At 42.0% G+C, this 26,492-nt stretch overlaps 2 protein-coding genes across 4 annotated transcripts in view; one reads left to right on the top strand and one right to left on the bottom strand.

The window, feature by feature from the left end:
* LOC147020656 (semaphorin-4D-like) overlaps positions 1-2,404 on the top strand; it is a 71,148-nt gene extending 68,744 nt beyond the window's left edge. For both annotated transcript variants that reach the window (XM_085896190.1, XM_085896191.1), the window contains exon 17: positions 1,970-2,404. In XM_085896190.1, coding sequence (XP_085752316.1) covers positions 1,970-2,256 — 287 coding nt within the window. In that variant the 3' untranslated portion in view covers positions 2,257-2,404. The remainder of the gene's footprint in view (positions 1-1,969) is intronic.
* Positions 2,405-5,741: 3,337 nt separating this feature from the next.
* LOC147020655 (microtubule-associated protein 1B-like) overlaps positions 5,742-26,492 on the bottom strand; it is a 90,827-nt gene continuing 70,076 nt past the window's right edge. For both annotated transcript variants that reach the window (XM_085896189.1, XM_085896188.1), the window contains exons 7-10: positions 24,935-25,057; positions 18,868-23,926; positions 18,328-18,566; positions 5,742-8,158 (exon numbers count right to left, since the gene is read on the bottom strand). In XM_085896189.1, the coding sequence (XP_085752315.1) occupies positions 8,003-8,158; positions 18,328-18,566; positions 18,868-23,926; positions 24,935-25,057 (5,577 nt within the window). In that variant the 3' untranslated portion in view covers positions 5,742-8,002. The remainder of the gene's footprint in view (positions 8,159-18,327; positions 18,567-18,867; positions 23,927-24,934; positions 25,058-26,492) is intronic.

Here is a 26,492-nt window from a genome sequence, read left to right as displayed (position 1 = left end):
CTGATGAACAAGAAAGCTTATCAAAACGTGAGCTCAGGAGTCTCTTTTGTTGTCCTTTTTATCAAAGGTATATTTTAGGAATAATATAGTTATAAGGAAGGAATTGAAGTGAGGGAAGGACATGTGATATGCGATGTAAAGACAATACAGCATTTTGAAATGACACAATCCACCCGAAAATGCTCGGCATACATGTGCAGAACTGCTTAGCAGCAATGTTGATTGAGGCATGCCAACGTATATCGTGTGTGCGAGATAAGGATTGTTCCCTAAAATGGCTAGCAAAGTTTCAAAAAGAAGCCGAAAATACCACGCATAACAAAAGGGTTGGAGAACTATTTCAGTTCACTGAAAGAGCTGAGATCTTGCAGCTGCCTGAACTGCAAAAAAAACCCCCCCAAAAACTCCTGATTATGTGTGCCGGTGCAAGGCCCACACTGTGGATGGGCGCGTTCTACCCAAACCCGCTGACTATCGTTACTAGTGAATGGACTTTGAATCTTGCAGGAGTGCCTCATGTGAACATAGCAGGTGATTGGTGATTTATTTAATGGACGTCTCCAATTGAGGGATGATGCCGTGCGTCGTAACCAACGAATTAATGGTTTCCAATTCTTCGACAAAGGAGATCTTCATTAAGTTTGTGCAAGCTACACTTTCATTGGTGGAGGTAATTATAGTAGATTTTGGCATCTATTACGAAAATAAGTGTGTGTGTGTGTGTGTGTGTGTGTGTGTGTGTGTGTGTGTGTGTGTGTGTGTGTGTGTGTGTGTGTGTGTGTGTGTGTGTGTGTGTGTGTGTGTGTGTGTGTGTGTGTGTGTGTGTGTGCCAAATGTAGGTGTTATCCACAGTCATCGCTCGCTGGTACTAACATGTAATGGTAGGAAGTTGACACTTCTCACTGATGGATATTTCCCATATTATTTTATTTGTGCGAGTCCTATTTGCATACAGGAACACAATTATGGTTGACTGTTTGATTTACACATTTCACCCGAGTGAAGCAGGTTAAAAGTGCCCCAGTTAGTAGAAGCAAGTCACTGGCAACGCACAGTCACAGCGCATGCCTGAAAGGCCTCATTGGAATTCATACGTCATTTCGAACGTCCCGTATTGGATGGGTAAGCACGACTAGGCGAGGCAGAGACACAAGGCCGAGGCAGATCAAAATGACCAAGCAGGCACACAAAATATATGGCAATGAGCAGAGGATACGAGCAGCAAATGACGCAAACAAATCTGCACACCATTCGATGGCAACAGAGACAAATCTGGAATGGTTTAATTAACTTTGGAAGCGGTTCACTCAAAAAGGAGGAAAAAAAAAAAAAAAGAACAATTTGCTCTTTTCATCCCTCTCGGGTTTGTGCAGGATGCACATGGTCTGCCATCAACCCCCGACTGGTGAAACTCCCAAAATCCAGCATCACTGCTCACCTCCGCTCATCTATTCCTCTTTTCTCCCACCTGTGTAAACAATTATACATTCTCTTCAACCTCATTATTCCCTCCATATCTTCAAGACAGCTGTTCACCACCATCTCAGATCCCCCTCCAAAATCATGATCTTTTCTAACCCTGTTAACTCTCCCCAAGCCACCTATTTCTAACTTTCCTGTTTTTCCTTCCTGAGAGTTTGCTTCTGTATTCATATTGTCCACCCCTCATCCCCTCCTTGTCCTCATCATCCATCTTGTCCACCCTGATGTTTCCCTCCTAATCCTCATTCTTCTTCCTCACATCGCTTACCTTCAAAGTCTTTCAATGTTGTCCCTCAACCCTGATGTTGATGTCCCCTCCCCCCACCCCCCTCTCTATCAGCTGTTCATTTTTGTTCTGTTGCATCCTGATCCGTTCTATGTTCTTGCTCCTCCAGGAGCCTTGACTCTGTGTATATCAAAAGGTGACTCTGCTGCAAACCAAAAACTGGAATCATTTTCTTTACCTCTTTTTATTTTTTTTTTGCAGAACAAGAGGCTGAGAGTACCTTTCCGAAGTTGTTTGAACAAACGTCGTCAGTGACTACAAAAGTTATCCGAAGTCATCAGCTTTCAACACAACCTCCACTGTTCAGAGCATTGTTCAACTGTCCAAAGCAAAAGGGTCTAAAGGCTGCTGGCTTTCTTGTGCTCTCACTCGGAATCATATGTGTCATTTTGGTGGTTCATCAATGGTGCAGAGGGAAGGGAGAGCAAAATTATGCTGAGTCAGCTTCTCCAATGGGCATAAACAAAAAGGAGACCATAGAGCTTTAGTGACTTTCTCTTATTAATATTGAACCAAATATGTTTGGATAAACAGTACCTTCATCATATGAGCATAAATGTATCTATCATATCAGGAATGAAGTTAGATCGAGAGTGAAGATTATATATATATATATATATATATATATATATATATATATATATATATATATATATATATATATATATATATATATATATATATATACATACATACATACATACATACATACATACATACATACATACATACATACATATACATATTGTTTCAAAAAGATTGATGCAACTTTAACTTCCTGCCATTTCTTTGTTTTTTGACCAAAACCGTTTTCCTTTTCAGGGTTTGGTGGTGTTATCGTGGTATTTGTTCCCTTGGATTTCTCGCTCCATAGCTCAAATATGCCATTGACAGTGAAGCAGAAGGCAGAAGTGGTGGCTCTGTGGTATGAGACTAAATCATATGTTGACGCCTGCCAGAGGTTCTGCCGGGAATACGACCTCAGAACACATGATGGACCCACAAATTGTGCCATTCAACGTATTGTAAAACATTTTGAGCACAAAGGTACAGTGCACAACCAAAGCAAGGGCAACAGTGGCAGGCCAGCATCAGTAACCAAGAGCCAAGCCAACATCAACACCATGCGGGATTCTGCAGGGGACAGTCCCAAGAAGACCCACCGCCGGTGCTCCCGGTAGCTAGGCATCAAACCAACATCAGTCTAGCGTATCCTCTCCAAGGAACTGAATCTTTCCCATACATAATCTCTATTAGGCATAAACGAGTCAAGATGACATGAGAAGGAGACTTGATTTGTGCAATTGGCTCATTGACAGGATGGAGCGGCACCCAAACTGGATCAACCTGATCTGGTTCAGTGATGAAGTCCATTTCCACTTCAACAGTGCCATCAACAACCATAAGAACATTTTCTGGCAGTTGTCTATATCTGATTTAGTCTCATATCACAGAGCCACCAGTTTCGTCTTCTACTCCACTGTCAATGACATACTTGCGCTACGGAGATAGAAATCCCAGGGAACAAATACCACAATAACACCACCAAACCCTGAAAAGGAAAACGGTGTAGGTCAAAAAACCCAAAGAAATGGCAAGAAGTCAAAGTTGTTTCAATCTTTTTGAAACACCCTGTATTATATTAAATATATATAATATAATATATATGTATATGTATATGTATGTATGTATATATATATATATATATATATATATATATATATATATATATATATATGTATATATATATGTATATATATATATGTATATATATATATGTATATATATATATATGTATATATGTATATATGTATATATGTATATATGTATATATGTATATGTATATGTATGTATGTATATATATATATATATATATATATATATATATATATATATATATATATATATATATATATATATATACATATACATACTGTGTATATATAAACCAAGGGGGAATTATCAGCACCAACGAGGCTCCCAAGCATGTACTACATGCAAATGTAAATAGCAGATGGAACCGGTACTTCGGCTGAGGATGTGTGTATCATTGGGATTCACATATATGTACTACTTGTGAATGTCTGCAGCTGGAGAGGAACTCGGATAGGGTTTGAAACAGCAATGGGTTTACCTTGTGTAGCTTTTCATGGTTGTTTTATGCAACCTTCTTCAGGTGGAACAGCATGGGATTGATATATATTTATATATATATATATTTATATATATATATTTATATATATATTTATATATATATATATACATATACATATGTCACAGCTTGAGTACAGTTTAGCCCAGTTCATATTTGGATGGCAGACTTAATTGGAATGTTGGGTATTGCAAGCTGAGGAACAGAAAGACAGCTCAGTTAGTCGTATGCTCACCTTTGAACTGTCTGATTCTGGATTCTTTCTTCTGTGAACTCTGCTGAAGATTGCCACACTTGCATTGTGACAGCAAGGGGGTGCAGCATCTCTCAACAGATCATATTTCCAAAATGTAAGCCATAGTGTGCTGTTATCTTCGTTGAATTCCTTACATCTAGATTCATTGTATATTTAGGTTCATTCAGAAAGAGAAGAGTTTGAGGCAAACCAAGCCCAACCTTAATTACCACCATCTCACCATATTTGTGTTTTGGTTGTGCTGAAGAAATTGGAACAACCACCACGATAGCAGCTGGATGTATAAGTGCTAAGATGTTCTGTCATTTGTCTGAGCAGCCAGTTTCTTTTTGATGCTGTTCAACATTGTATATACATACAATGGGAGCATTCGCCACAGCGTGTCGCTGCATCCTCTTTCTACCGGTACACGAGGGGTCTCCATCTGACCATCCCCAGGCAGATGCCTGGCCCATCTCCATCTCTTATGGATAGGACATTCCAGGCACTCGCCTAAACGGACCGCCTCAGGTTGTTGTCTGTCCTTGCGTCCGTTATCAGTTTTTTTTTTTAATGATTATTATTTTTTGTCACCATAATAACTTGCGAACCACTGAAGATATTGCAATCAAACTTGCCAAAATTATGAACTGATTAGATTTTGGGTTCACAAGATCAAAGGTCATGGGACCTTTTAATTGAAAATCTTTGTTACTGCGATAACCTGTGAACCACTGAAGCGATATCAACCAAACATGGAACAAGTTTGGACGAAACAAGGAAATCAGGCACAGGTGAAGGCCATTCAGCTCATCATCATGCAGGTTAACCCAAGGAGATGCCTTCTTGTGGATGACACCTCAGCATCACTCTGACACACACTACAGTGTGTTTTTTGCGGAGTACAAATCTTGACAACATTGTCGAATGTCAAGGATATAATAATATTGTCTCATAATTCAGCCATATTAATTTGAACCCAAACGCAGTCAAGGCAGATTGGAGGTCAATTAGCTCTACAAGTTTTGAAGGCGACAGTGATAGTTTGGTGCAGTTGGAGGGCAGGGAACAATCAGTGCGTTGTGAATGTAGACATGTATAGTGTTATTGATGACACAAGAACGTTGTTTGGTATTTGGAAAGTTTTTACCTCTAGTTTATCCCACTAACAAATTTCTGACCCTCGAGCATTTTATCTACTTGGGTCGAGCGAAGGGACATCACACATCACAGGAGCCTCGCGAGCTTGACAGGGCAACATGCAGTACATCCAATGCCCATCTGTTGCATCAAATTTTCCATTCAAACGTTAAATATACATTAAAAACCATTGTGGGTACTTATAAGATAGTTTCTGCCATATAGCTAAACTCAATCCTTTTCCTGAATTTCCCTTTACTTAAAGTAATGGTCAGAGTGGGAGTTGATGTAATCGGCTTCAGTTAGACAAATAGCCTCCTATACCTGAAATTTCTTTGATGTACATAAACAGACGCACACCACATCATGTGTATGCTGTCAGGACATGCAATGTGGGTCCGAAACATAAGTTTTTTGTAATTGACAAACTCGTTGGAAGTCTCCAACAGTGGTATTTTGTATTCTTTATTCATATTACAGCAAAACCATTTCACATCTACCCTTTGTCCTTTTTATGTGTCATCACAAATCACAGCTTCCAGCAGGAAATTTTGCCTGTAAATGTAATTAATAGGGACAAACATCTATATGCACACACAGACGATGAAAGTTTAGTAATAATAAGCTGGATAGAGAGCCAGCTGTAGTGTTTAGCACGACACCGTTTCATAACACGAGATCAGAGCTTTGAACTTGCACCGAATCGAGCTCTGAACTCACCGTCAATGACAAACTATAATAGCACAGAGACGATCCGTGCAAATTTTATCCGATACACATGTGCAACGCATCGATATCTACAAGCTGGCACATGTGCAACCATTTCATAAATATCATATGCCGAGACATCGTCTTAAGTTAGTGGGAACTTTGGCGCTGTATCAAGCAAATTCCGAAAGGATATCTACAGAGTCGGAGGCAAATAGAGAAGGTGAGTATTTGGACACCAGAACACATGGTCATCACAAAACATTGTTCACCACTTTGCAAGAATGGAAGCTTCGACTGGACAGTGCCAGCTTTAAGCAAACACAATTCTTTGATTACACCCAAAAGCAAAATGCAACTGATTTTGGCATAACCAATTCAAATTATTCTGCCTTCACGGGAAAATTGTAATCATATCAAGTTCCTCAACATGATTGCAGTATTCTTGGAATGTTGACAGTGATTTACCTCTTAAAGTGCAAAATAATTCAAGTAAAAAGTGTCATAAAAACTGAAAATGAGGCCTGCATAGGGACTGGAGTGGAGGTGCGGGCAGGTGATTAATTGAGGCTACACTAATATTCCAGGTCATAAGACGAGACGTTATACAATTAAAAAAAAAAGTATTTTGAATACACAAAGCCAACTAGTCACAACTATACTTCATGTCAAAATGAGGTGATTATGCTAATGTTAGGCTGATATAGGGGTAAAATATATCAAGTGCAGGATGTGGGGAAAACCACATGTGCTGCCCGCACCCAAACATGGCGTCGCTCCGCCATGCGGTAAGCCCGCCCCCACATAAGGTGTCGCTCCTTCGTGTCATGGGGTAAGCCCACCTCGACCCACAGTGTCGCTCCGTCATGCCATGGAGTAAGCCAACTTCGACCCACGGTGACGCTCTGTAATGACTAAAGAGAGTCACTGATTAGTAGGTAAGGTAGTGTGGCCTTGTTGACTGGCTTCAGACAAGTATTGCAATTGTTTTTGAACATATTCTCAACATGCTCAATGTACAAATATTTCCAGCATGCAACAGGTTGCCGTATGAAACTCACTGAAACCAGTTTGTGTCACAATTTCATCTTCGACGAAGGTACCTTTCAGCATCCATTTCATAAATACGCACCGACATCACACACGGCTGGCTTCGTAAATCACACTTAAAACTACACCCCTTTGGAATTTTAAAAACAACTCTTCACACAACAATCTTATTATATAGCATCTTCCTACATTCACAAAAAATATTTAACTACATGGCTTATACAAGCCAAGCTTAGGTTATGATAACAAGTTAAACAAGGGAAAAATGCTTTGTTCTTCAAGAACTTTTTTCATAGCGACGGACATTTGTTCAGGGTAGCTCGCATACCACATGGATAAACATTTGAACATTTTGTACATGTATGTGGAAAAAAAACCCACTTAACAACTTATGGGAAAATCACACAATCACAAGTTCCTTTTATGATCTAAGCAAGTCAAGGCCTTTAGAAGCCAATAAGTTTGTATCCTGGCTGAGAGAAGCAAGGCTGAGTAGTTTCTGCCTAAATCATTAAAACTCTGGTTGTGGCCAGTGCAATTGTATTCTAAAAAATAATTAATGGAAGCCATTTGTTTTATGTATAAGTCCAGCGAAGCATTTTAGCTCATTAAGAAACACATTTTGCTCTGCAGATCATCATGAGATGAACCACAAGTCTCTGCGACAGACAGCTTAATACGGATCACCTATTTCAGCCATCTGCACGACCTGATTTCAAATGTCAAGTTTGGAGAGTGGCCGTAAAACAGGTATCTCTCTGTAAGTGATCAAAAAAAACACAATGCATTAACAAAGATGGTAAAAATGAACAAAACAAAAAAAAATCTGAAGCAGAGTGAGGTATGCTTTGTAAGGGCGAACATTTGCACAGTATGTATTACAATCTCCATCTCAAAACATAGGAACAGGTAATAAGAATGAAGCAAAACAGCAACCGTGTGCTGAACTCTAAAATTCGATCTTGCACGCAGGAAAGGCCTCGCCTTGCATCACCACTGTGCTGTTGCTGGCAAGGACTGTAAGTCCGAGGCCTGTCGCTTGTTCACGGCTTGTCTGGTACCAGGCCCGCATTGCTTCAGTGTCTTGGGTTGGGATCACAGTCACCTGCATACAAGGCATGTCTAAACTTTAAACATTGATCGAACAGTTGCATCTCCAAGAATGGTGCGAAAAGCTTCTGTCGTGCACCTCTCTTTCATTCTGGTGCTTTACACAAATGCAGGTTCGGTGCACTCTGTTATCCACTTCTGTTTAATTTTTCTTTTGTATACATAGTCTCGGCTCATGGAAGAGTGAGGACTCGTAAACTGAATGGATCAGGATGCAACAGGACAAAAGTGACAGTAGAGAGAAGGGGAAAAACACCAACAGCAGAGTTGAAGGCCAAGATAGAGGGACACTTGGACAAACAATGTGTGTGGGGAGGAATGGGGAGCAGGATCGGAGTTAATAGGTGAGGTGGACGAGATGGATACAGAAGGACAGGCAGGAAAAAAAAACAAAAAGAAGAGGAACAAATGAGTGGAGGTGAGCAATGATATTGGATTTTGGGAGTTTCACCAGAAGGGGTTGATGGTGGATCATGTGTGCCCTACAGAAATAGGAGGGGGGGGGAGAGGACAAATCATGCAAAGAGCAGAGGATGCAAGACCTGGACAGAGACCACCAACCTGTCTGCGATGTAGATGTGATAGGCCCATAAACTCAGCTTCTTCGTGGGAGATTTCAATGATCTTGAATGCCTTGGATTCCCCAGCATCAACCTAAGCAGTATTTGAGGCAGAGGAGGCAGCCCAGAGGAGACAGCAGTACTCCAAGCTGTGGATGAAAGCCTCGGAGGTGGATCGGAGTTCAGGTGTGCTAAGGAAGGACTTTGTTTGACTAAGGATGCCCAGTCGGTGGCTGGCTTTGGAAGCCAACTTTGAAACGTGGTTTGCCAAAGAAAGATCATGGCTGATAGTGAGACCTACGAGTATGAATGACTGAACTTCCTCAATAAGATTGTTAAGACAGTAGATGGAGGCGATAGGGGGGAGAAGGGTTACCAGATGGTCCTTGTTTTGAGACAAGGTCTTCATCACTCACTTTAATGTTTCAACAGTTGAAATGAAACAAAAGTAAAATTTCAAAAAACGAAAATTCACTTCATAAATTTAGATGTAAAAAACATAACCTCCTTCACCTTGGGTGGAAGAGGTAACAATAAGTTGATACTCTCAGTCCCCTGCCTTTTGGGTGATATGAGGAATAAAACTGTGTATTATGAAAGCTAAACCTTGAACGTTTTTTTGAAATATTGCACATCCAAGCTAAGTTACCAAGATGGTTGCCATGGCAAGATAATTCAGCCAATCACTGCTGAGATCTAATCAGGTTGAGATAATCTCATGAAGAATAGATATCTGCAATATGAAAGTTAAATGTTCAACGGTTTTTGAAACATTGTGTACACTAAAGTACATGCACAGATGGACAGATGGATGACCGATCATGGACGTATGATCGGTCATTCGGACGGAGCTCATTTTAATGTCTCCCATCTCCGAGCTTGGCAGAGGGACGGGGACAAAAATGAACTTCCAGATATTTTAAAATGTGCTTCATCAAACCTCTTCAGCCAAAGAAGGGTGTCAACTTAACTTTCTTCCCAAAGCAGATAGCACTCTTTTGTCAACCTTTAGTTGAATATGCTTGTTGTTCAATGTGTCCGCCAATGCAGAACTATATCAGCGTTGACAGGCTAGTATTGCTGAAAACTGGGGAGTTAGTTGGGTTGCTCACTGGTGTTCTTTGTTTTGCTATACAAGAGGTGTACAATGATGAGAGACAAACTTTTCAATATTGTCCAGCAAGCAATCATGTAAGGGGCATTCAAAATAATTTGTTATTTTGAATGCCTCTTACATGATTGCGTAATCCACCGAAAGATAAAGGGAAATAAAGTTGGAACCTATTTCCTTGTATCTCCAGTCTGGTTTTAAACAGTTTTGAATAACACAGATTGTCCTTCTAAACTCTAAAGGGCACGAATGACGACCTGAACAAGGCCGACCAAGGATCAGATACAACACCAATACGCTTAGGCTTATCAGCTGATTTTCACACCGATGACCATGATGTATATTAATTCCTCGTCCTCAATCTCATTTTGGTATATCTGTACCTGCTCTGGAATGGTTAAAATCTTATTCTTTAAAAAAAAAACTATGCACATCCACTCAATATTTCTGGTTACCTCTGCCACCGAAGGTGGATGGAGGTTATGTTTTCACCCCTGTCTTTTGTCTGCTTGTCTGTGTGTGAGCAGAATATCTCAAAAAAGATTATGGACAGATTTGGACGAAACTTCGTTGAAAGGTTGAAGGAAGGAGGTTATGGTGAAGGAGGTTATGTTTTCATCCCTTTCTATCTGTGGGTCGCCAAAATACGTGACCCTTATTGTCAGTAATTTTGTCTGTTTGTTTGGATGTTTGTTACTTGGCGAAATCTTCGATTTTGTCAAGTATGTTGGTCTGTTCCGTTTGTTGGTCTGTTCCATTTGTTGGTAAGTTTGTTTGTTTGTCCGGTCGTCTACAGCCCAAACGGCTGGACCAGTCGTTGTTAATTTTTTACACCTGATAGGCAATCCACCTGAGACAGTCCGCGTCCAAACCCCATCTTAATCAGACTAAACGTCACGACGTGAAGTCACACAACGTGAAAACACATTTTTGGACATAACTCAGTGACCGGAAGTCGTAGCGACTTCCTGTTGACGCCAAAACAAACTTCAATTGAATATCTAAATGTTTTAAAATGCATGTTAGTACAAATTATGCACAGTTTTTGCAAGCGTATGACGTCAAAGTTTTTAGCTATTGGCGTGATTAAAAAAAAAATTCTATTCGCTCTACAGGTCACAATTCTTAACCGATTTGGATGAAATTTTAACAGCTGATAGAAATCCACAGTGCAAAAGGATATGTGACTTTTGGTGATGTTCCAGATCAGGATCTGGATTCTGCATCACTTTATATTATCGCCCATTATAAACCAATGGGGAATTTTGTGAATTACACACGGCTATTTCTCAAACAGTTTTGCACTTATTATATTGAAACGTATACTGTCTATTTATGCATGTAATATTAACATGTGTACGAAGTTTGATCGAAATTGACCCAAGGTCGAGGTCACCCAAAACATGACAAACACACATATAAAATACATATTTTTGTTTTAAAACTTATTTCAAACTTGATAACGGGATCGTAAAGCTGGTTGAAAAGCAATGTTCCTATGTATTTTCAAATATTTTCTACGATCAGAATGAAGGCAACAAGCACCAATGATAAGTTGTTGAATGTCACATGGTGGCTTTAAATGAGTTGTGAAAATTTTCAATCTGCTGCCGTTACCATGACAACGCGCACCTGACAATTGTTATTTGTGACGTCGTGTCATTTTATTAATGTACGAACAAATAAACACCACACATTCCATGACATTACAGCTTGGACCACCACACGGAAAGGTCAACTAATTCGCCAAGTGTCGTGCCAAGCACGATTTTTCATTTGGAAGTTTGTTCGTTTGTCATCAGCATAATTGGTACTAAACGCGGGCGGATTTTGACCAAACTCGGGTGGTAGGTACATCTTATGACCTCGTGCTTTGGAAAAAGCGTCCCAAGCAACAACATAAAAACCTTCAAAATCGGTACCGTTCACGCGAAATCAATTCCGAAAGCCATTATCCCATGTAGGGTTATGAAATTTGGCACGAATGATCGACAGGTGATGCTCTATCAAATATATTCCAGTTTTTTGCGATATATGGAATACTTTAACCACAGCGCCCCCTACAATTAGGGTATGCGCGAAAATTGTAGAAAATTGAAGGCCCCTTAGCGACCAGGTGAGTGCATCGATACGAATGAAACTTTGCAGGTTCATGGTACTCAATGAGTACTACAACTTTGCCTCAGGACATATTGACAGATTTTGCTTAGGTCAGGGGTCAAAGGTCAATTAGTGCAAAAATCGATAATATGCGAGAGCTGGAGGTGCCTTCGTGCCAAATGCTACTCCTCCTAGGGTTATGGTCGGATGGTCATGAAAATTCACACTAATCGTCGGGAATACATTGCGCACAAACGATCAAGTCGGATTTTCGATTTAGATCTTTGTTCACCCACAGCACCCCCTCAAACTTTGGGGATTTCCGATTTCAAACCGCATTTTCGGTACTTTTCATTCAAATGGATACCGAGTAGTTATCAGCAGATGGAACTGGATGAGATTTGATATGCATAATCTTAAGGTGATTCCCTATCCGCTATAATGACATCCATTTTGCTCTATATCTTATAGTTTCCATGCTCGGCGACCCATCGCTACCTACCGGCTTGTTTGTCTGTTTGTGTACAGGATATCTCAAAAAGTTGAAGACGGATCCAGATGAAACTCGGTGAACATATTGGGTGTATGAAAAGGACAAATTGATTAGATTTTGGTGAAGATTCGAATCCGGATCCAGATATGAGAATTTTTATTTGTATTTTTAAGTGATTCTTCACCATTGAGAGATGGGGCCAAAACTATATAAAGTATAGCATGATATTCCAAAGAATTGTGGATGAGTAGGGAAGGTGACAATAACAAGCCAATTCGATTTTGGTTCAGGTCTGGAACCAGAACCGGCCTCTCAGTGCGATACAAAACGTAAACTGTTCAGCCCTGCGGATGTATGAGTACTACCGAGTGCCATTCTAGTTACATGTCAGATGATGTTAACCTCTCAGTTGATGTTTCTCAGGGAATTTGTTCATGGTCCACTTTAATTTTCTTGTTCCATCTGCTGGGTATAATTTTATGCAATTCCAACATCAGTTTTCATTGCTACATTGCTGATACCCAAGTAAGATCTACTTCTTTTCTAAGGCTCGTGGAGGAGCTGTGACACAAATCACACACTCGCATGCAGACAGACAAATGAGACAACAGACTTGGCTTCCACATAAACATAGGCGCTGAGCTTGGGGAAAGTGACCTCACTTCCTGGAGTAATCTGGGTACCGTCTGACATCGCTTTTCTCTCCGCAATCAGCAGGGCAATAAATTTGGAATTTCCTCCTTCCGGTGGATGCCAACCAATACTTGTTTGTTGAATTAAATGACTTGCTCTCTTCGACAACTCTGACTTCCTTCTTGCTTGATCGTCAAACATGGATATCTGAAATTCTTAAACGTAATGCTGACGACTGATTATGCTGATCCTTGGGCCTTTATGCGTTCTCAAAAAACTGCATCCTGAAGTGGTGAAACTTGGTGATCACTACCTTCCTCTACGGCTCTTAATCGTGGTGTCACCATGGATATGACACTTTCTTACATCCCACATGTTACCAAAATCTGCACATCAATTTACTTTCGTCTCTATAATATTGCTCAAATCCTTGATCATGTTCAAATCACAAAACAATGGAAATCCTCATTCATGCTTTCATCACGGCATGCTTTGATGACTGCAATTCTCTGTTGGCAGACTTACTTGCCTCTTCTCTCAAGCCCATACAACTTGTGCTGAGCATGGCAACTTTATGCTTGTCATTCAAGTTCGTAAATTTGGTCATACCGCTTCAATAATTAAAACTCTTCATTTACCTTTTCCTGAAAACTCTTCATTGGTGGAAGAGTTGGATAGGTGACCGGAAAAAGACTATTAGATTTTGGTTCACGTCCGGATGTCGATCCGGACCATCAGTGGGATACAAAACGTAAAACGTTTTGTAAATGGTCAGTCTGGCAGAGGTATGCACTCTACTAAGTCCCGTTCTAGTTTAACTTTGTGATATTTAAAAAAAAAAATTCTAATCCTTCACAGTTTGTACGAATTATTACTATCAAGTTTTCTTGCATGCTAAAATGCTTTGAGAGCGTGTCAGTCAGTCAATGTGTGTGGTGTGTGTGCCTCCTCCATAACTCCAAAACCATGAAACCAAGCAGCCTGAAACTTTGCATGGAACTCCAAGGGAGCGCATGAATGAAAATTGGGACTTTGGGTTAATTAAAACATCGCTTTTGAAGACAATTAACGGCATTATTTAATTATTTCCTTTATCATGTACATCCTCGGACACCTCGCTCTCGATGGGGTCTTAAGACGCATCCTCGGTTACCTCGCTGGGGTCTTAATTCACCATTTTGTTCGGCCTTCTCAACAATGCCATTAGTTGAAACAGGCCACAACAGTTTATAAACGATAAAGCGCTGAAAATGTTTTTGTTTTTTTTCACTTCTCTTGGTGACATCATCGAATGTCTGATCTTCATACCTACAAATCGCTGTATACATCACTTTTGTAAGTGCTATAGCTTTCAAATTAGGAGCTTGGAGTGATTTCATACATTATATGATGCGATTTTCCACAATCTACTCTCAAGGACTAATTCAAGTAGATAATAGAAATATAATTTGAGTTTGGAGGATCGGATCATGTGGATTAAATAACTCGAAATCTGGAGTTAAGTTAAATCTGAGAATGTTAAGAAGTCGGCGATGTTTGGTTCTTTTGCGGGTATGTGCCATTACCAAACAGCTTGCTATCGCTTGCAAAGACAGCCATTCCTTTTCAACCATTTAATTGGAGTGCTTGCTTGAGTGTTTATGCCACTTGTCGAGCACCCTACAGTCGATAGTGGTACAATTTGTGTCCCAATCAGGATCTACAATCGGCAGTTGCTACAAGCTCGGGGTACATATGGGTAGATTTGGATATCTGTAAAGGGACTCTCCGTGTGTGTGTGTGTGTGTGTGTGTGTGTGTGTGTGTGTGTGTGTGTGTGTGTGTGTGTGTGTGTGTGTGTGTGTGTGTGTGTGTGTGTGTGTGTGTGTGTGTGTGTGCCTGCATGCTTGGTTACGAGCACCGTGGTGCCAAATTTTCATCAGGTATCTTATGATGATGGGTGGTGGAGGTTTAAAATTTAAAATTCAGCAGCATACGAGCCATCACGTTTTCCTTTCTCCTCGTGACTGTTTCTAAAGCAATTGGCTATTTTATATGAACCGGATTTGCTTTACAAAGGTTATATGTTTCTCTTTGTGAGTTTCAAAGCAAAATATATTTGATAACACATGATTTCTGAGCCGTTTGCCGTATGAACGTGTTTTCTAAATTAAAGAGCCAAATTTTTTTCCACCCGTCACAAGATGATTGGCAGCTGTTTCTAAAGATTAATGTTTATGCACATCTCCCTGAAACATCTATGAATGCAATGTTGTTTTTATAATTTGTTTATTGAAATTCCCCTCAAACAAGGGTGAAAGCGACTCAAAGTTTTTGGGTTGTATACAATATGTACTGTAGTGGGTAATCACACTGTCTCCAATCTGCTGTTTCCTGAAGAATTGCCGATATTGGCCAAGCGCTAATACTGTGTGTGTGTGTGTGTGTGTGTGTGTGTGTGTGTGTGTGTGTGTGTGTGTGTGTGTGTGTGTGTGTGTGTGTGTGTGTGTGTGTGTGCTTTTTAAAGCATAACATTTTTTTCTCTCTGCTCCCTTCTCTTCCCCCCCCCAACCCACTTCTCTCTCCCTCTCTCCCTCTCCCTCCCTCCCTCTCCCTCCCTCTCCCTCCCTCTCCCATCTTCGCTGCCCACCCTCCTCATACAGTGCAGCACCCTCCTACACACCTCTCTCTCTGTCTCTGTCTCTGTCTCTGTCTCTGTCTCTGTCTCTGTCTCTGTCTCTGTCTCTGTCTCTCTCTCTCTCTCTCTCCGGACATGTCCGGGTGGTGATTATGTCTGTACGGCGTTTGTCTCCCAATGTGTCCAGGTGCTGTTTATCTCCGCATGTGTCTTGGCGGTGTTGATCTCCGCACGTGTCCTGGTGGTATTTGGTCCTGGATGGGAGTTTGTCTCTGGACCGTGTTTATAATATGACCAGAAGAAAATGGATTTCAGACGTTATTTTGTTTCCATCTTCACTGTTATTCTATGCAGAATCATTTTGATGATACGGTCTGAATCTTAATTAACGCTCCACCAAACATCTGCCTTCCCTTCCCCGACCCCTCATCATTCTCCCTCCCTCCTCGCTCCCCCCACCCCTCCTCTTTCTTTCCCCCTCCACCTTCTGACTCTCCCCCACCCCCTTTCTCTCTCTCTCTCCACCCTCTTTATCTCCTCCTCGATCTTCTCCCTGCTCTCAGTATTCCCGTCAGCGAAGCGACGGATGGTATTTGCTAGTCCAGGAATAATTCTTATTCTTAGATCTTAGATCACTTCTTTTTTCATACAAAGATCACTTCTTTTTTTTTCTTAGATCACTTCTTTTTTCATACAAAGCAAATGGCTGTGGGGAAGCATCACTGGCTGAGGGCACAGCTGTGCTGTTAATGCAGTGCCCTATGTAGGTTAGAGCAGGAATTTGTAATTTGTTCACGGTCCCGGCAATAGCTCGCCTCCTCTTTGTGAAGAACACCGTGGGATCTTTAACGTCCACCAATTAATGCTGGCAGAGGGGGCACCCGTTTAACGTCCATCCAAGTGAGTGATATTGATGAGTCACCACACCTGTGAAACAACGAAATGACAGCTTGCAGCTGTGTCGGGATTCAAACCCAGGCGAGACGGTTTAGAGGCGAGTGTGCATACCTTTTGGCCATCCTGCCCGCCTCGTTTAAGAACACTGACCAAAATAGTTTTCTTTTGACTGTTGTTGGAAAAAAAAAATTGTTGAAATATACATCATCAGCAGTTGGCAAATATACTGGCTGTCATGACAAATAAACTTCCGACCATTGTTGACATTTATGAGTACGACGCTGAGCTCTATCCGTGGAGCACAAAGGGGGTAAAGATAGTCGCAGCCACTGGAAGTTGTTCTTCTGTCATTTTATACCCTCATAAAACTCACGCTTGCTAAAAAGCAGTAAAGGGATTGATATCACCTTTTAAGAATAGTCTAGCTCGAGCTTTACGGTGGCTGCCGAGATTCCATTTTGGGAAGTGCAAACCGATGTTTTTAGGATATTATAATCCAAAGTGATATATATATATATATATATATATATATATATATATATATATATATATATATATATATATATATATATATATATATATATATATATATATATATATATATATATATATATATATATATATATTGGTCCACGATTCAGCAGTTAGAGTTCTTGAAGAACGTAGAGAAGAGAACTACTTCGTTATGTGGATGACGAACAATGAGACTGTTCTTACAATGTTCAAAGGTAGCAAACAAAGTTACTCGAGTTTTCTGGGTTGTATACAGTACGTACTGGAGTGGGTAACCACACCGACTCCAACCTGCCAATTCCTGAAGAATTACTGATATCGGCCAAGCACTTTTTGGACCTGGAAAGCTTCATAATATTGTACAACACCAATGTTCGACTTTACCTCGATTGATGTATGCAGGTGTCGATTCCATACCTTGCCAAGCATGTAGAACACCTTGAAAAAGTTCAAAGGCTGGCCACCAAGATGATAGCCCAGTATCAGGCATTTGCCATATGGAGCGACTCCACAGGCTGAAGCTGTGCTCACTTAAGGAAAGACGTTTGATAGAAGATTTGATTGAGTGCTACAAGCTTTTGTCAAGGAAGGTGAAAGTAGACTATGAACATTTTTTTTTCCACTTCCACTTGCAAACTCCAGATCCCTCCGAGGAAATTCGTTAAAACTCTATAATATGAAGTCAAGACGACAGGTCAGACAGAGCCTTTTCAGTCAGTGTGTAGTGAATTGCTGGAATGAGATACCAGATCATTTCGTGTGAGCCACGATGACCAATGCCTTTAAAGCATATTATTATCATTTTGTATTCAGCCTGTGGCTGCTTGGTTGCATCATTTTCTGGGGGCACAGCTGTGCTGCTGATGCAATGCCACTGTTTCCAGCAAGCTGGTACTCATTTCACCAACATCTGAAGAATGACAGGCTGAGTCAACCTGAACTGGTGTTAATTCAACAGCCTGACAGGGGCTTGAACTCACAACCCTCGGATCTTAAGCCAAACACCTAAACCGTTAAGCCAACACCAGGCTTAACGTGACTTAAGCCAACACTTATCCCCCATAACGTGACTCGAGCGTAAAATTCAAAGGAAATTCAACAATGAAAATGGACGGTAAAAAGTCAACATTACATAGTTCGGAGTTCAAAATCATGTTAACTGCTGAGGAATGTTCGAGAAAACCTGTTCGAGCAGAGCAAACGTTTTTATGAACAATTTAATATGACAGACGAAAATGTACCGGCATGTCGATCTTCCATTGCGCTTTGCAGTCAAGAAGAGCTTGAAGTGTGGCTGGGCCTGGCTCACAACGTGCACCATCATCCCCACTGAACACATAGTGAGCTGCACGCACAAGCTGGAAAAACTCGGGGCCTACGGCAGAAGGGCTACCATGGTGCGGCACGTATGCCAGATCCACATACACTGGAAGAACGGGCAAAGGCTCTTGACTGTTGGAAGTGCGACGTGGTGGACCATCTGTAGACAGGTGGCATCGGTATTTTAGGAAGGGGTGGAGGGTGGGGGAGGCTGGTATGATGGATAAAAACATAGTACAAGCAGTTTACACTAATTAATCTGCTGAATTATCCAAAATTTTAATGTTGTCAAAGCTAGGGGCTGAAATGGCAATCTACATCTGGAATTATGGTCCCTGCACTCAAATAAAATGTATAACTAGCACCAGAACATTGCTGAAAGTTCTATACATGGTTTCTTATTGAAAAAAGTCTACTCTCTCCTTCAGATAACGAGATAATTATCTAGACTAGATCAATACCTGAAGATGTCTTCCTTGTTGGTCTTGCTGTTGGTATGCTGTGGCTGCTGTCCTTCCCATCACTGCTCCTCGAATTTTTCCTCTCAATTGGCCGAATGCCTTTCGTCACTTTTTCTGAGTCTTTTATTTTGGTGAGTGGTGCTTTTGATGGCCTTTCGGTGATATCCCGAATACCGGGCCTGACCTTGGCATTCATTTTGTGTGCTGGCAATGTAGGCTTGTGCTTCACTTGGCCTTTTTTCACTTTTCCCATGTCCTTGATGTCTTTTTTGTTAGCTTGCCCTCCGAGATTTGAGTTCAGTATCACTGGCTCTACCATGCCCACATCTGGGTCAGCAGGAACTGGTCTCGGGTCAAGGATGGGTCGGTTGAAAGATATGCAGGCCATATTGAGACCAGTTGTTGTAGTACTTGGTATTCCAGGACGATCATTGGGTAGGCAGTCTGACTCATCATCAGAATCAAGGACAGCATCAGCAGTAATAGATGGACAGTCTTCAGTCTCTGGGGGAACATCTGAGTCCGTTTGTGACGGTGCGGATTCGCTGACAGATGATGGTGGCGTTTCATCGCCATTGATTGGAAATCTTTCTTCTGGGGGTTGAAGTGGAGGAGGAGGCATGCTCTCATCTCTTAACCATGGTGACTGCTTAGGGATAACATCTACACTCTCTGGAAATAAGTCTTCACTTGCAGTGCCCACCTCAGCATGCTGAATCTGATGGTGTGCGAGTAGGTGGACATTGACTGTTGGTCCATTTGAAGGTCTGCTCAATGTAGTCTTCCTATTGAGTTGAGTGGAAGATTGGACGAATGCTTGCGGCATGTCTTTCTCCCCATAAAATCCAGCTTCAGAGTGTGGAGATGTATACAATGGTAAAGCCTCACATTCATTGAAACTTACACAGTTTTCTTTAGCTCCATGCAATGTCAAACTCTGAGAATTGGATTCCTCCAACTGGCAAGACACCATTTCTAATGGAGACCATTTAGCTCCTGATTCTTCGGTGGCCACTGGTGTTTCAACGAAAAGAGAATCTTGGAAGTTTGAAACTGGTGATGGGGAGGACAGAGAAGAGGTTGATGCACCCTCTAATGTGGGAGATGTCTCATTGAGTTCTTGGAGTTTTGGGCATCGAGCTGGAGATTCGGCTGATAATGGTGAGTCTGAGTCCGACTTACAAACCGTTTGACTAAGTATTGAATCTAGTTGTTCAATTGGACTGAATAAATACGAATTAGTCATATCTGAAAGCCTTACCGGAGAATTATTGCTATTCAGAATTCCCAGATGGGTTGGTATTGTGACGTCATCCTTATCAGTAAAATGCATCGCTTGGTCACTTTTTTGGATGTGGAATAGCATGCTACTTTTGTCAATTGTGCTTTCGGATTTTGATTCAAGAGATGCTTGGATGTTCTCACTATTCCTACATGCTCCGTCACCAATGTGGGTGGATGTCTCTTCATTGAACCCAGGTGTAACGTTACCACTTTGAAATTTTAATGACTCTGCAATTCCTTGCTTTGCCATTCTTACAGTAAAGTAATTGCAATCTGTATCATCCACAGCTGGGGGTGCAAAATCATCTGTAGAGGTGTGTTTGAAAACCTGAATATCTGCCTTTGTTTCAGGATATGACGGAATACATCCTGGGGATGGAGCATCAAACTGGACATAACCTGGTTCTAAGCTGCAGTCCTCTGCAGGAGTTACAGATCGCTCAGATGCTGACATATCCAAGGCCCTGTCACTGTCTCCATCGCCATCTTCCCTGCACAAAATAGCCTCAGGAGGCACATGAGCCATACCTAGGAGTGGGCGAACCTCCTCAAAGGGACTCAGAGATGGGAAATTGCTTGACGGAACCAGGCAATCTGTAACCTTCTCAAAACGTAAAGATGGGTTTATCAAGGCAGCACTTTCAGAAAGCACATCAAAATCGGCTATATCTACTGCCTTTGAAATACCAAGTGAAATATCAGGTGGCAGTTTTGGTGGAGATCTTTCTGGTGGTGGTGAGTCGGTCCCAGGAAATGGTGGTGGGCTGCGCATAGGAGACAGGACTTTTTCCGCTGAAGATACGAGGTCAGGGACTGGCTCGTCCATTGGGCTAATGTTGCTACTGTCTGCACTTGAATCCTCCTGAGGATCACAACAAATTAATTCTGCAGCTCTTTGCACGAGTGCGGATGTATCCAAAGATTCGGGTTTTTCATCGATGGGTGATTGATGATACGGTGTGTGGCCAGCACTTGCTGGAGGAGATTTGTCTTCATCTTCAGTCTTTCTTTCTTCTTGGTGAAGCTGTTCGACAGGTTTGGTTCCTCCCGTGTCATTCAGGATTACTGTGCTATTAATTTCAATTGGTGTGAGGTCAAAATTCACACTCTTTTCGCTCACAGGGGTCTTTGGTGGTGGGGACTGAGGAGCAAGGCTGCTTGGTGGACTAATGTTTACCTCGAGATCATTGTAAATGTCCCGTCTTTCCTGCAAACTTTCCTGGCTGTACAACATAAACATCTTTGGTGGCAACTCAAATAGGCTTTTCTCCTCCATATGTAATGCTGGATTCTTCATAGTGGTAGAGGAAACACATTCTTTATCCTGCATCGTGTCCATCCTCGAGATATTTATTGGGCTGCTGTCAATGAATGGTGATGCCATATTTTCTGTTTGAACCTTCTGTACAACACCTGGTGCATCACCTCCAGCAACTACCTGTGCCAATTTGTCAATGGTTTCTCTTTCACTGCAAATTCCAGATTCTATTTCCAGGTACTTGGAATAACTTTCTTGAGGCGATACAGGAGACGGTACCTTGCTTGTGGATGCTGATCTCTCGGATTTTTCTCCATCTTTATCATAATCAGCTGCATCATAGCATGCACTATCCAAAGCTTCAAGGTCAATTTCTTCTCCAACTTCCATTGCCAATTCAGCACGAGAATGAGAAATCTTCCCTTCTGGTTTTATTTCTGCCTGACATTGGACATCTTTTGCTTGGTTCATGGATATTTCGGTACAATCGTCGCATGTAGAAGGCTTTGCTTTGTACATTTGCTTCGAGGATTCAAAACCGTCACTATATTTTTGCAAAGGCCTGCGATTGGTTTCTCCGTCGATTGCAGAACCTTCCAGTTCTTCAACATTTTCTTTTACCTTCAATTTAGTATTACCTGAAGAGATCCTGTGAATGTAGTCTTCCTCATTCTCTTTCGCGTGATGGACTTTATGTCCAATTTCACGCTCGGCGATCTCGGGGGGTGAGGATTCGAGGTCGGCTTCAACATCTGTGGCAGAAATTCCTTCATCCGGAGAATCCTTCTGAGTGCTTTTATCAATGCAAATGTCTGAATCCACACTTGGGATGGCATCTTCAGAAGCCTGTTCAGTTGCAGGAGTTAATGGGCTCTCGTCTAGAAAATCTGCTTTATCCCCAACCCGTTCTTCCTGCTCCTCTACCTCTTCCTTATTTGTTGTCACCTGTTCCTCCATTTTCTGTTGCTGCAATGCCACAAAATCTTCCGTCAAGTCCTCTGGTGTTGACATTGCTGAGCGTTCCAATTCTAGATCTGACTGTTCTTTGACCTGCGGGGGCACGGGCAGCTGAGATACCGCATCCTCTGCTGAAGCTAATATTTCACTGTCATCCTTGACATCTTGCTTTTCCTCGATTCCACTCTTTGTGCTGTTACTTTCTTTTGGTGAAGTGTTCCGTTTTGGGTTATTTTCTGCAACCACCGATGGCTGACCTTTCCCTCCCATTTTATTAGACTCTGGGCGGTTTGATAGCATCGGCTCCACTTTTCCAACCTTTCGAACATCTCTTTTTACGACCTTCCTCTCTTCCTTCTGTTCTTCTCTTTTTTTTGTATCTCTCCGCTCTGTTTTCTTAATCTCCAATTCCTTTGCATCTCTTTTAATATCCTGTCTCTGTGTTTTGGTTACCTTTTGTTCTTCCTTTTGAATAGGTTTGAATGCTTTGTCAACCTTCCTCACACTCTGTTTTTTCCTTGCTTCTTCTTTCCTTTCTGCAAGACTCCTGCTCTCAGCTCTTAAGGGCTTAACCTCTCTCACCATAGATTTGTCTTTAATACCTTGAACCGGGCCCAGTGATTTCGTTTGTTCCAAGGTCATTTTATCCGATGCAGATACACTTGCTGGAGATTTGCCTTCATTTGCAGATATCCCCATTTCACTTCCATTCTTTGATCTCCTGTTACCATCCAGAGCGGTTTCTAAATTAGCGCTTTTGCATTCCACTGCTTGCTTACTTCCTTTGGTGCTCACAACTGAAGCTCTTGCTCGTCTTGCACTCCCACTTCCTGTGCACTGTTCTTTCACCCCTTTCTCTTTAAGACCCACCGTTTTGCAAGCTCCATTGGCAAGCTTATCTCCTGTAGAAAGGTATTGTGCCAAGTCTTTAGGAGTTACTGTGGGCTTGTGAATGAACTCCAAATGCTGCAGCTTGGTCAAACTTTCCAAGATCCGTGACTGCGGTGCATTTCCAGAAAAGAGCACGCGAATAATCTTTTCTGATGGCTCAGCCGGATGCCATACTACAAGCGCTGCCACTGATGCAAGGTCAGCAAGTTTCACCGATGCGTCATCGTCAGCATTACCCCAGCAATGCATAAATTGCTTCAGTTCTTCACTCTCCGCTACTGGATTCAGGACATATAGGTCCAAGCGTCCAACTCCCATCTTGTGGAAGAGTGTCACTGGTATGGTATTGGCACCAAATTCCTGGATCAATGGTTCTGGATTAATACCTAGCTTCTCAAAGTTCTCAGCAATCTGTTTGGCTTCCGTTTTACCTGTTCGGGAAAGGATATTATAGCCGTGCGTTCCGACGACGACTGGAGCATTGTAGAAGACGACTCCAATTTCAGGTGACACAAGGTTTCGATGCCAGTCAGAATGTGAGGTAGAGCCTTGTGAAGGCTCTTCATCTTGTTCACAGAGCTTGCGCTGCAGCAGGTTAATAAGGCCAGGTAGGTTGTCAGCTCCAGCATGCGTTGCTAGCACCGAGTCCACACGGTCCAAGTGCCGCACCTGCAGGTCAACGTTAGACCGGGAATGCATACATTTTGTTATGCTGGGATAAAGAAGCTAAAGCGACGCACGCACGCACGCACGCACAACATTTAATCACAGTCAAACATATTATTACACTTTAACATGTACTTTTGTTTTGCTGATGATACCATTAAGCCAGAAACATGTGTCCAAGACCAAAACTATAAAATGATGGCTTGAACACTCCCCCGAGAAGTTGTTCATGTTTTGAAGAGATCACGCACTCCCCACCCCACCGAGAATATATGTTGATGGTAAAGCAGTGCGAGTAAGGAGGGGAAAATCTTGTTGTTGTTTCGTATGCAGCCTGTGGTGCTGGTTGCATCATTTTCTGGAAGCATGGTTGTGCCACTGATGCAGTACCACTATTACCATTAAGCTGATACTCAATTTTGCTGACCTCAGAAGGATGACAGGCTGAGTCAACCCACCTGGTGTTATCTAACGGAAAGACGGGGGCTCAAACTCAAGACCCTAAGATCTTAAGCCGGCTACCTTAACCATTAACCTAACACCAGGCTTGGGAGGGGAAAAATAACAGCCAGTCATCAGTTGCTTTGCTGTGTGTAGTGCAACTCTGTTGTGCTACATTATCGATTGTGCTTTATCTTTTAAGTAAATTTCAAGTACAACCCAAAAAAAGCCTGGTGTTGGCTTTGTGGTTAGGGTGGCAGGCTTGGGATCTTAGGGTCTTGAGTCCAAATCATGTTAGCCGCTGAATTAACACCAGGTGTAGTTGACTCAGGTACCAGTGTACTGGCATCGTCACTCCCCAACAAGATGATAGCTACCTGGCAGCCAAGCTGCCATACCCAAGAAGAAGTAGAACTGCAACCTGCCTGCTGGTTGGCTATTGATCGATTCAAGAGCTTTGTGTTTTATGGGTGACAGACTGAATTTGAGAACATTCTTTGATATAATTTGAGGTGAGTCACTTCTTACAACTCCCAAGACATGCAGGCAGATATCAGTCCATGAACTCACCAGCTTCCAGAAGCCAGCACGCCTATGGGCACCTCCATTCACAAGCATGTTGAAACCAGGGACTGAGAAGAGGGCAGCATCTCCACGCCCACCAGGGAATATGTAACAACATGGCCGAGCCAGCTTTTCAGTAATCCATTGTGCAAATGGAGGTTGGAAAGGAGAAGAACAAAAAGAAGAAGAAGGGACATGAACAAAAAGTGATTACGATTTCAACATACATTCAAGAAGTGGCTCGACATTTCTCAGGAGGGGGGGTTGGGGGGGGGTGGTTATATTTTTGCTTGAAAACCATATATGCCCCTTAATAATCTCAATGATTATTCACTTCCATAAAATGTTCATGTTTTAGGAACCAGGAGTTAAACTGGTCCGATGTTAAAACTCAGAAAACGATTAAAGTAGGGTACTAATATTGAACAAAAATGAGAGGAGTCCATCACTGACCAATATAATACATTGTTGTAAGATTGTGTGAGTGAGCATGAATATCATGTGTGCAACCATGAAAACCTTTTTATATGAGATTCATGTTTATAGAGGAGCAAGGTAACAGAAGGAAACAAGAAGTGCTCTCAGTGGAGCGCATACCTCCGCTACGCAACGCCTGATCCACGAGAACATATCGGGCCCAATGCATTTTTGAGATATCTTGCTATATAATCGTTTTTAGCCCGATCTCTCAATGGTGAAGAATCACTTTAAAAACATCTAGTAGTCAGATCCGGATCCGGACCTTCACCAAAATCTAATCACTCTGTCCTCGTCGCACACCGAACCTGTAGACAAAATTTCATTCGGATCCGTGCACAACTTTTTTGAGATATCTTGCACACAAACAAACAAACGGACAGAAAGGGGTGAAAACATAACCTCCTCCTTCAGTGGCGGAGGTAAAAAGGCAACATACTGACAATGGGGCAAGGGCCATGTTTGAGCTGAACAAGCAAGGGCATGAATGAACAGAAAAAGAGGAGAGAGACAGACAGACAGACAGAAAACACATCAACCTGCATAGTTGGGCTAATGGGGGTATAAAACTTGAGGAGATGGGGATGGCATGAGATGATTGTGCAACGTTGGCTTGAAGCTCTGGAGGAAAGACTTGAACAGCCTCAGGAAGGTGATTCCATAAACGTGAGAAAAGTGGAAACAAAGAGCGGAGGTGTGCAACGAGCCTGAACTTTAGGAGGTTAACGGGGAGGAGCTTAATGGAAGACTATGTGCATCCTGGAGGAGATAGGGAGGGTTAGAGAATTGAGAGAACAGAGGGAGCTCGACTGGAGGAGAAGTGGTAAGAAACGGGCCACTGTTCTCTCTACAACGGGACAACAACAGGTCTCGTGGTCCAGCTTAATCACGGGCGATTCCAAATGATGTTGAGAGCTTCCAGTTCTACGGGTTCGAAGAGAGGAAATAATGCTGGGGTACCAACTCATAGGGGAGAGCATTACTTCACTGAGCTACAGACAAAGGCTTTGTTGGCTGTGAGTAGTTCTTGATTTAGCAAGGAATGACTTGGAATGGCAGAGAATGGCCAGTTTGTGGCTAGCTTTTA

This window comes from Eptatretus burgeri, chromosome 9 (genome assembly GCF_056783735.1).
Source record: "Eptatretus burgeri isolate ZD-2024b chromosome 9, Ebu_testis_v1, whole genome shotgun sequence".
Classification (NCBI taxonomy): Eukaryota; Metazoa; Chordata; class Myxini; order Myxiniformes; family Myxinidae; genus Eptatretus; species Eptatretus burgeri.
This window is presented reverse-complemented; position numbering and strand designations above follow the sequence as displayed.